At 34.3% G+C, this 12,202-nt stretch overlaps 1 protein-coding gene across 2 annotated transcripts in view; it reads left to right on the top strand.

Moving 5' to 3' along the window:
* The window catches only part of SWIP (strumpellin and WASH-interacting protein), a 944,327-nt gene that overhangs the window by 354,078 nt on the left and 578,047 nt on the right, over window positions 1-12,202 (top strand). For both annotated transcript variants that reach the window (XM_067099922.1, XM_067099923.1), the window contains one exon: window positions 2,137-2,292. In XM_067099922.1, coding sequence (XP_066956023.1) covers window positions 2,137-2,292 — 156 coding nt within the window. The remainder of the gene's footprint in view (window positions 1-2,136; window positions 2,293-12,202) is intronic.

The following is a 12,202-nucleotide window of genomic DNA, read 5'->3' as shown; positions in this document are numbered from 1 at the left end:
TAAAAATACTTAAATTAAAATATTTTGCCAGGGGAAACAATTTTTAAAAATAAGCCCGGTGGATATAAATTAAGTACAACTTCAGTGCCCATTATATGACAACGTAAAAGTTTAATAATCATGTAGGAAAGCAAATATCACAGACATTTTACTGAGTGACACTTCCAGCGATGGAGAAATGCCTGCTAGAAGTAGTTCTGTGATGGAAAACATTGCCTAGTCAGATACAAGTTCCATGATATTAATGCTAAATAGGGAACATTATCACAAAAAACTATTCAGTTTGGTAATTAATTACTATAATTAGCCAATTGGTTTTAGTTAATACCAAGGTTTGGAAGTTGAACACATTCAAAAGTCGGTTGAAAATGATCGAAAGTCGTAGCCTAGCGTATTTACTAAGTAGCCCAGATGGATCCCTAACTACTAAGGTAGAAAGTCATATATCAAAGGTCTTTTAAGAAAAACACTGTTTAAAAGTATTACTTTAATTTAATTAAACTTGTTTGTTGGCTAGCAAAGACTGTAGTGTAAACAAAAACTTAATTCTCGCCCTGTGGGAGACACTGGCTCCCAAATTTGGCAAAATACGTTACCACAAAACAAAAAGATTAAATTAAAATTTTTTCTGGGACCACTATGTACTTAGCTTTTTCAGTTTGGTTCTTCCATGATGACCAAATACGATCTGGAGCACTTATGCAAGCAAAATTTCTAGCTGTGTGCTAGCGGTTGCAGAAACCAGAGAATAATGGGAGTTAGTCTGACCCCAAGGTGCATTGTTGACATAATAATGAACAGCGCGCAACATGCCATTGTCACATCTACAGGTTGATAATAGGAATGGAACCTAGGCAGCCGCTGTAGACAAGATGGAGAGCCCTCTTGTCTTGAGTCCTATATATACTCTATCATTGTCAGCGTGCACTATACTGGCCAGACCAACTAGAAGAGAATTCTTTGAAATTGGTTGATCTCTTTTGTGGAGAAGCTCTGGGGACCTTGAGAGTAACTCCTTTGAGGACAAACAGCAGCTACGCTATCAAAGAATTATTTTTTAGCGTGTTCTTAAACTGAATATTTTGGGACAACTCATCAATGAGAAATGCCATGTGTATTAAAGTGTATTTGTGCATGTGTACGCACATGCACAAATAGTTTCCATGGTAAGACAAAATGAGAACTCGGTGATCAGGATAAGGAAGAAGATTAATGATGTAAATAATGCTCTTAAAAATTAACATACTGAAAGAGCCGAGCCTACAGTGCAATATGAATGATGCAGTATTTGGTGTAATTCATGGTAAGGAAACACTGAATAATAAGGGCAAATTTGTCAAATTATAAGTAAAACAAATAAAATATAATACAAAATGGTGGTAATTGATAAAGTTGCTGTATAAAAATGTATTAATGGTGATGAAACCATGGTAAGCAGTGGGTAAACACACAAGTTTTTTATGTGACCTTATCCAGATTTAACCCTTATCGAAGAGGGCCTGGTTCAATTAATCCAGATAAACTAGAGATTACTGTGCAAGTAAATTTTGTACCTAACACAATTTGTTGAACTAGCTTCACAATTATTAACACTTATCAGAGACCAGTCTTCTGGCATGTGTAAAGTATTGGTTATATGATATAAAATTGTTTGAATTGTTTTTATTTTGAATGTTTACTACATGGTAACTTGCAGTATTTGTGGCATTATTAATAATTAATAGTACAGGCAGTCCCCAGTTATCGGCAGTCTCGGCTATCGGCGATCCGGTTTTACAGCGCTTGTCTAGCGACGACGATGATCAGATTTTTGACTGATGCCCAGTTATTGTCGCTGATAACCGGTTATCGTTGCTGATTGTGTTATCGGCGCAGATTGCTGGTTATCGGCTGTGCTGATCGCTGGTTATCGGCTGCGCTGATCACCAGTTATCAGCGCCGATAACCAGTTATTGGTGCCGATAACCAGGGATCAGTGCTATTATCGCCGATTTTCGCCTAGTGTCGATTTTCGGTTATTGTCACGCTGTTGGGAACGGAACCCCGCCGATAACCGGGGACTGCCTGTATCTTTAATTTTTTTTTTTTTTCCTTAAACTCATTTTATTATCATAGATGTATTTATCTTTTGGTCAGGCACGAGTCTCAACTACTCGTTTAGATGGTCGAAGACTGGATATCTTCATGGCCTTGTCTTTAGTTGAGCAGATGCTGGCTGGATCTGGAACAATGGAAAGACGTTTAGTAATGCGCATTGCTTTTGCTCTGGCTAATCAAGCCAAAGCTTTGAGGGTAAGTTACAGTATTATGCTAGAATAAGCATTTTAAAATTTGTCCAAACAGTTTTAATTCTAAGAATGGTGCTAATCCAGTAGCATTTTGTGATGCTGATGTTTTTAGTAGAATTTAATCAGTATATTTTTCACACTTGTAAAATTAATTAAAGAAACTATTGAAATATGTACTATACTGAACAATCTCAGCATTTTTTTAAGTTCACTAAACTGTTTCCTGTAAATTAGATAAACCTTTGCCATCTGTAGCCTTGCATGTTGGTTTAAAGCGGACATCTGTATGTATGCATCCAAGATATCAGTGCAGCATCATGGTCTCATATATACAGGCAGTCCCTGGTTTCTTTGATCAGTTTTGATATATTTTCGATATAACGACGATTTTCAAATATATTCATCAGAAATTATTTCCTCGACCGAAATGACGCATGTTCCGCAATACGACGCTAAAACTCCGATCCGACGGAAGATCAATTTGGCCCCAAAACGGCAGAATAATCATAATTTGAAATTTTTTTTTTATGTAAAACTCAATAATAATGCAGTTTACGTCGTTTTCAATGCACCCAGAGCATTAAAAGTAAGGTTTTCTTATGATTTTTGACGATTTTCGACGATTTTCCGGTTTACCAACGATTTTCGGTTACGAGTGTACAATACAACGAAGAACGGAACCCCGTCATAAACCGGGACCATTTTAGAAGGAAATTCTGAATAATAGGAAATGTGTAGAAAAGTATATATTTACACAGTAAGCATTTGCAACCCACTGCTAGCTTTATCAAACTAATACAAAATTGCTATGGAGTGTGAAGGTATGTTCTGATGCCATAAAGCTAAAATCAAGCAACTACCGAGGTATTTTTGTTTTGAATGCCAAACTAGTGGTTAAAAGGTACAACTATAAACACATCATGAAAAACACAAGTCAAAGGACAAAATAGTCGGTCAGCTAATTAGCTAACAGTGTGTTGGTGTCATCAAAGTACTGTATTCTAGTTGTCACAACATTCTCAGGATCTGGAGTCTCGGGTGGGATTAACCTTGCAGCATATGCATGTCTGTCAGGAGAGCTAGCATAGGTCTGCACCAATGACACCTGTGAAAAAAGAGGAGTGGCAGCAGTATGCAATATGGTTGAAACATTACTAAATTTGTAAATGTCTGCATTCTAGTAAATACAAGTGCTTTTGTACTTGTCTTCCTTAGTATTACTCTTATTATTTTCAAAGTGGTAATTTAATGCTATCAAAGCCTTTCCAGTGTCCTGCATTGATTCCTATGCTGCTAACTATAAACTACAGCTGACTGGTTAAAACGTGTCCTATGACCTACATCTAAGCTGCAATATGTATTACTGCTGTGCAGTAGTTATTCCTTAATCTACATGCAAGCTTAAGCTCCTCTAATCTGATGGCAAGACCATGCCCATTTTTACCAATGTATGATATTTTGCAATATAAACATGATACAATAAACACCGACATCCTTTGAACAATCCTTGCACTGATTTCTTACTAAGACTATTTCTTAGCATATTAATATGCATAGAAGGAATTTTAATATTACTGTATTATTGTGTATGAACAATGATATTTAGGACCTTAAATGTATCGTCAAATTGTTCTGAGTAGAGTAGAGTGATGTTTTACTGGGAAAAGGGCCTTTTTGGTGCTGTATTTTACCAACCCTTGTGGGCTCTGCTCAAGCAGTTTCTATTACAAAATTGAGGATACATGTGTAAAGATCTTTTCTCCTCTGTTGTATGTTTTTAGTCTCTCACTTCTTACCTTGATTTCTTCTATGCGTGTCCTCGACGCCTCCCTACCGCGACTGGTATATTTCTTCAAGATAAATTTTTTTAAAGTATTGATATCTCTCAGGAAGGCGTATGGAGATGAGACTGGTAATTTCTTCACTTTAATGAGTACTTAGTATTATAAAGATCAGTATAAAATTAACAGGTTACAGTGGTGTAAAACGAAATCACTCTGGAGTAATTAACTTGACTCAGTCTATATGGGGAACACGGAAGCGAGGGGAGATGTACTCTCCCTTAAAGGACACAGTTCTAATCTGTCTCTCTCCTGTCATTCCTCTGGCTGTTGAACCCCTGGAATTCTTGTTATCTTCAGTCTCCACCTCCTTTTGGTCCTATTGGAAGGAATTATCTGCAAGGCCTCCCCTTTCAATAGTTGATTGGGAAGGATGGTAGTGGGTGTGATTCAATTCTCTCCTTAGTGGACTTGATTGGAGATGGTCTTAGGAGGGGGTGTGAAAGACCCCTCCCTAGCATGTTTGATTGGAGGGTGTTGAAGTACGACACTTTGTCCAGCCCCCAATTTCCTGGAATTTCCATGATAACATCTCCTGATGAAGGCGGGGTTATAGAGTTGGCTGCTGTAAGCTTTTTTTTGGCTGTGCTGACTCATGATTTGGTTAACTTAATCACGAGGCCACTACTTCCCACTTTTATGATCGTTTTTATGGCTTTAACGTGATATACTTGCTCACTGTTTTTGAGTTCATGCAAAACCCTGCCTCGATCAGCGTATTTGAATTCACAATAATAACAACAGCTTTTAAGCATTATCACTGTTCTCTCTGCCTCCCTCTTTATTCCTACATCTCTCTCTCTCTCTCTCTCTCTCTCTCTCTCTCTCTCTCTCTCTCTCTCTCTCTCTCTCTCCCTAGCTTCTCTACATCACTCGGTCACGCTACCTCACACTGCCCTCAGTGTGACAATAAGAATACGGTGCAATGGATGACTGCAAAATTACACAAAAAAAATAAAGTTGTTATATGATTGCCCATCAAGTAATACTCTCAAAAAATAAAATATGTATAAATTGCACAAACTGTGTCAATGTACTAATGTAAAAAAATCAATTAAGAATATATTGTAGAAAATTCACACACTATATTATGAATCAAAAGAGATATACATATATATAATGAGTTGCAACAGTGTAAAAAATGGTTAATTGTTATAAACATACAATGCAAATAATAATATACAAAGAAATCAGTAGTAAATTATGTCTATAAGATCATTTTACTTCTTCATTGGTCCTTTTTATTTCTGTTATAATCCTTTCAATATTTGAAATTACCACACTTTTGACTAAAATTGCAAACACTATTATTACAATTATGATTATGATCAAATTGAATAGAGACAGAATTGGTGAAACATTTTCTTTGTAATAGAAAAACTCATCTACTAAACTTAATTCATTTAGTTGTTTTAACTCTAATTGAGACAGTTTAAATTCTTTAACTTCACAAGAGTAGTTCATGTATGGGGCATTTTTATGCATTGTTATTTCTGTGAAAACATGAGGTTCATAATATAATTTATTAGGAATAACTAACTTGCATGTCTTATCAAAAGCATGGACATTAATGAAATTAATTTCAGTACAGTACTTATATTATGGCAGTTAATAGTTGCTGTTACTGTATTCAGTGAGAACACAAGGATAGGCATTAGTAGTTTCGTAAAGGTTGTCAAGGTTGCAGATGTACTCCTTATCTTTCAAAATTATACAATCTCTTCATTGAACATCAGTAATAAATGACATCATTAGCCCATGTTCTTCTAATGCAAAATTGATGTGGTTGACATTTGAGATAATTACATTTTCCTTTATCAACATGGGAAAAGGATGCATGGACATCAGTACATCTGCATCTTTTTGATTAAATGGTAACACTAGAATAATTTTGTTTTTAACCACCTTGGTGGTTATCAAATTATAATATACCATGACATCCTTTACCATAGGGGTATAATGTCTTTCTACCAAAAAATCACTAATTATGCCCTCTAACTCCCTTGGGTTAATTAATGTTGGACTTAATATTCCTTTATAGGCTTAACAAAATGGCATTTAACAGATCTTTATGGTCTTGCAAGATAGTGCTAACATTGTTCATAAAGGTATTTAAATGTTGTTCATTGGTTATTATCTTAATCTCTTTGGTAATGTTGCTGTTCACTGCATTAAGTTTTGAGATTGAATTATTCTATTTAGTACAATGCCCCTTGATGCTGCACATTTCTCTAGTTTGTCTATACGGCCCCTTTCTTTTTCTACATTAGAATCAGTCGCAAAACCAAACTATTGATTAAATGTTGTCCCTATAAAAGGTAAGAGGTATCTTTTGGATCTTGTATTTAACACACTTCCTATGCCATTATCTAGTTTTTCCAACAATGGTAAAACACTGTTATTTTCACTTTTCTTAATTAATGATTTTAATTCCTTTTGAACATCTTTCAACTTCATTTCATTGATAGCACTGATGTAATGTCAATACTCACTATTCCCAAGTCCTTGATTAATTTCACAGATCCCTTTTTCTCTAGTAGTGCACCCTTCCGGATCACCACCTCGGATGACACATAAAGCAGTGTTATGATAACCAAGAAGAACCGCGTGTTTGTATCTGTAAGAATAAGCCTTATCAGATTTTCTATATACATGAGGTAATTTAATGTCTACATTATTTATATATAACAGTTCAACACTTTACCTAAATTTATCTTTTTCTTAAGTTGTATTTGTTATTCATTGTTTCCTGTTTATCTTCTTTCAATAATTCAACTATTCTTTTATTGGACCAAGAGTCTGTTTTTATTACCTTTACATGATTGGTATGAACAATTCTTTCCTTTAGATCACTCTCACTTATGATCTTTAGCTTATCTAATTTTAACACTTCTAATACCCTATAGGGACCATGAAACTTCTGGAATATGATTCTGAACATATACCTGAGCACCTACTACAATTTTTGGTTTAACTGTATTTTTGTCATAGTACTTTGCTTGGACATTCTGAGCTTCCTTAAGTCTAGTCCTCATCTGTTTGATCGTTTCATACGTACGTCTAGTTTTCCAGGCAGTATAGTCATCATAGTTATAAGTATGTCGGGGTGGTGTGGCATCATCTAGTAACGTATTTGGTAGTCTCTTCTCGTATCCGTATTACAAGTAGTGTGGTGATTCTCCTACTGTTTCATTTACAGTATTGTTTATAGTAAACTGTACGTCTTCCAAAGCCAAATTCCAATCCTCTGTATTAGGTTTAACTAAAGTTTTCAGGATATCCTTTACCTTACGATTTCTTCTTTCTACTGCTCCATTTGAACTTGGTTTATATGCTGTGATTTAACATTTATTTATCTCATAAAATTCACATAGTTTTCTTAAAAGTTCACTAGTAAATTCAGCTGCGTTATCAGAAAGAAGAACTTATGGACATGAATGTCTTGTAATAATTCTAGATTTAAGAGCTTCTGCTACTGTAATTTCATCTCTATTTCTTACTGGTACAATCTCTACATATCTTGTTAGATAGTCTAAAAAGACTAATGTTTGTTTATTTCCTCTAAAAGTGGTAGGAAATGGACCTAAAAAGTCCATAGATACGACTTGAAATGGATTAAACTCCGATGGGTATTTTTCAAGTGGAGCTTTTGGATTTACGTTACCTTTATTTCTATTACAAACTACACAATTTTGTACAAAGTTTTGGCATCTTCACTACAATGGGGTCAAAAATAATTTCTGGTTAGGATTCTATTTGTCTTTTGGATTCCAGGATGTCCTGCTAACTTGTATGAGTGGGTTAGTTCTAAAACTTCTCTGTTTAGTGTTTTTGGGATGTATAGACGAGAATAACCATTCTTCTCTGTTGGTTTATACAATAATCCATTGATTAAAACAAAATCAGGTTTTAAAGATTCATGTCATTAATTGCCTGATTTCTGTATCCATCCCATGTTGTATTTGTACTCTTTCTAAATCTAAGTCTACCACTTGACAGCTAAAACAAAAAGTATTAGTGGTAAGACATTTCTCTGTTTCTTCTTGGGATCTGGATAATGCATCTGCTAGTGTATTAAATTTTCCTGGGATATATCTGAATTCTGGTGCAAATTCTAGCACACTAATGAACCATCTATTGAACTTCATGTTATTTGTAAAAGTTCTCTTAAACAAATCACAAACTGGTTTGTGATCAGTAAGTACATTGACTTTGTCCTAAGATTGTGTCTAAATTTCCTTAGACCCCAGTATAATGCTAAACATTCTCTTCCTATTTTACTATAATTTCTCTCTGCAGCATTCAAAACTTTGCTGGCATAATATACTGCTCTCATTCTTGTTTTGTCCTTTTGTAATAATACAGCCCCTAGCCCGGTACTTGAGGCATCACAGGCTAAGTAAAGTCTTTGGAGAAATCTGGGTAGACTTGTACAGGATTCCTGGTCATTTTACTCTTTAGTGTTTGGAAGGCTGTCTCTTGTTCCTTATTCCATTCATATTTGACATCTTTCTTTGTTAATTCTGTTAATGGTTTGGCTATTGTAGCAAAGCCTTTAATGAAAGGTCTATAGTAGCCTACCATTCCTAGGAATCGTCTCAATGCTTTCAAATTTGTAGGAGCTGGATATTCAACTATTGCCTTTACAGTATCTTGCCTGCTTGCATTTGCAGACCGTCTTCACTAATTACATGTCCTAAGTATTCCAAAGATTTCATTAAGAATTGACATTTCTTTAATTTGATTTTTAATCCTGCTCTTCTTAATCTTTCTAGAACTATTTCTAAAGTTTTGAGTTGACTTTCTAAATCTTTGCTAAAAATGATAATGTCATCTAAGTAAACTGCAACATTTTCTATATCCCCTAATATTTGAAGCATTAATCTAACAAACGTTAAAGGAGCCAAAGTGAGTCCAAATGGCATGACTTCATATTGCAAATGTTCTTTATGTGTGCTGAAAGCTGTGTATGGTTTCAACTCTTCGTCTAAAGTCACTTGCCAGTATCCACTAAGTAAATCTAAAGATGAAAATATCCTTGCACCTCCTAATTGAGCTAACATATCTTGAATTACTGGCATTGGCATTCTATCGGGGATGGTGTTGGAATTTAACTTTCTATAATCTATCACAAGTCTCCAATTTCCATCTTTCTTTGGAACAAGTAGTAATGGAGAATTATATGGAGATTTAGAAGGAATGACTGCCCCATCTTTCTTCATTTCTTCTATCAAATTATCAACTATGGGTCTTTGGCTTATTGGTAATCTGTAATTAGGAATAAAGAATGGTTTTGTTCCATCATCTAATACAATTTTATGTCTGAGGACATTTGTTCTACCTAATTTATCTCCTTCTATTGCTATTACATCTCTGTATTTATCTAATACTTGAATTAATCTATCTTTGTTTTCTGGAAAGTCTGTTTTATTCACTTCTTTGCTTAATTCAGATGTTTGACCAGTTACAGAGAAAAATGCTTTTTCTTCTAATGTTAGTACATATAATGGATTGTTAATAGGTATTCCTTTGCAAAAGACATTGCCTACATATAGTGTTAGTTTGTTATCTCAGTAGTTTTGGACAGAAACTTCACAAGTATCACCCTTCATGTGAACTAAAGAATTATCCATCCTGACAAATTCTGGTAACTCTTCATTTAGTAAAAGAACGTCTTTAACTTCTATCTCTTCTTTTCCCCTTAGATGTATTTTAGTTAAACACTTTGGATGCAAAATTACCTGTCTGTTTAGTATAAATTGTACTTTATTATCATCAGCAGTGCTTACACAACATACTTCCTCATCTTTTGTCTCTGCAAAGTAACAATGTTCTGCATCTATACTAGTGTCTTCAGTTACTGCTATTATATCATTTCTATCTACTTTATTTATTTTGTTTAACAACAGTGCCTCATTTACTAATTTCCCTTCATTATCACAACTGATTACTACATTGCTATAATATTCTGTATTTATCTCTGTATATTTATCATCAGACATGTCTTGTTCCTCGTCATATTCAGAACATTGTGGATCACCTTTATTTATTTCTGGGTCACTTCTTTTGTTGGAAAGTATTAATTCTGGATGTGCACATCTTAAATTTCTAGTCTGTAATTGTGGAAATTCTTCCTTTCCATTACCATTCAATTTAATTTGATTGTTCTCTTGATGATAAGTTATTTTCTGTATGTCTTTGTCGCTTGTTGAAGTCGTCTCAGACAAATTTATCAGATTTGGGTGAAACTTTTCTTCTTCAAGCGTAAAGCATACGCTCTTTTTATTATCTTGTGTCAGGTTAATTCTTCCTTCTCTGCAATTTAGGATGATTCCACATTTCTTCATTAATTTAAATGAGAACAATACCTGTGCGGGAAAGAATCTGTCTTCTAGAACTATGAAACTTTCAACAGTTTTATGTGACGAAAGGTCTATTTCTAAGTTTACATTTCCTAAACTTTTAATCTATTTACCCGCTACTCCTTTTATTATTTTGCTTTGACCCTGAATTAGCGTTTCTTTAACGCCTAAGTAATTTGTTAATGTATGTTTATCAGTTATGCTTACAGTACTACCTGTTCCATAAGGACAGTACATAATTTATTCTGTATTGGAACTTTGATGATAGGTAAATCCTTTCTGATTATTTCTTCTTAATCCATGGAAAATACAACTTATTTACTCTGCAAATGGATAGTGCGGATGAACCTTCACTCCCCCTTTTCGTTAATTCTTCTACTCTTAATTTATCTTCTTGAAGGGACTTTCTTGTGGTATTCTGTATAGGAATAAATTGTCATTGACTTGAAGACTTATTTGCTGTTGAGCGGTTACTGCTTAATTCAACTATTTCTGTATTTCCTTCTTGTGTTTTAAACCAGCAATTCTTTGTTAAATGTCCTACTTTCTTACAAACCGTGCAGATTCTAGGTTTTCTACAATCGTTTGTAAAATGATTTGTAGTTCACTTGGGTTGAATTATTTGTGTTTGAGTTTTGACCATATCTATAAGGTTTGTGAGGTCCACTCTTTGTTAGATTGTTTCTTCCTTTCTGATCTGGATTCCATTTTCTTTTAGTATTTTGGGCATATTTCCCTTGGAAGGTATTTGGTCTATTTCCTACTTGTCTGGAATTATCATAGAACTTGTTATTCATTTTAAAAGTAGGATTATTATTTCTGACTTTCCTTTCATTTTGTGCTTCTGTTGTTCCCACAAATTCCTTGGATAGATTTATCTCTTTCCTTTGGATTTCTTCTCTCATTGTCTTCAATGTTTGAAGGCTTGTTTTCTTGGATCAAGTTTTATTTTTCTGAAAGCCTTCTTTTCCTCTTCTCCAAGGGCATTATATATTGTTCCAAATGACAAGTAATTTAAAACATGTCTTAGCTCAACTAAGTTACGAACACTATCCCCAAACTGAGTCTTGTCTCCTATAGTAATGCCTGTCTTCATTAAGTCATCTGTTATTTTCTGTATTGCATTTTCCACGCTAGCATACAAATTAGCAATTGTTTTACATTGTGGATTAAGAAATCTAGTTATGTTATATAAACTGTCAGTCTTATTTACTGGTTCCCAGAGTGATAAACAAATTTCTTTAAATTCTACATAGTTATTAAGTTTGCTAAAACTTGTGGAATTCAAAGTTTTATGTGCATCTCCATGTTCTGAGCTGACTAGTAACAAGGCTTCATTTATTTTAGCTCTTTCATCTGTTATTCCCCTTGAAATTATATGACTATCTGCATCTGCTAGCCAATGATTTACAGTATAGGATTCGAGTCTACTTTTGTCAGGATTTGAACCATCCACCTGTCCACAGAAGTTTGTGGCGGTTGTTATTACTGCTGCTTGATTCATAATGTAAAATTGTAAAGTGCGAGTATTATTAGTATTGTTACTATTATTATTACTGTTAGTAGTATTAGAATGATTAACACTATTTTGGTTCTGGTTTGTTTTGTTATTATTGTTAGTATTTCCTTGCACTACAGCAGAGTGGGAATTTAGTCTGGAAATTTGCCTTCGTCTAATTGTCGACGGTCTTAAATTGTAATGTGAATGTCT

This window comes from Macrobrachium rosenbergii, chromosome 56 (genome assembly GCF_040412425.1).
Source record: "Macrobrachium rosenbergii isolate ZJJX-2024 chromosome 56, ASM4041242v1, whole genome shotgun sequence".
NCBI classification, from domain to species: Eukaryota; Metazoa; Arthropoda; class Malacostraca; order Decapoda; family Palaemonidae; genus Macrobrachium; species Macrobrachium rosenbergii.
The sequence above is the reverse complement of the archived record's forward strand: the minus strand, read 5'-3'. Positions and strand labels throughout refer to the sequence as shown.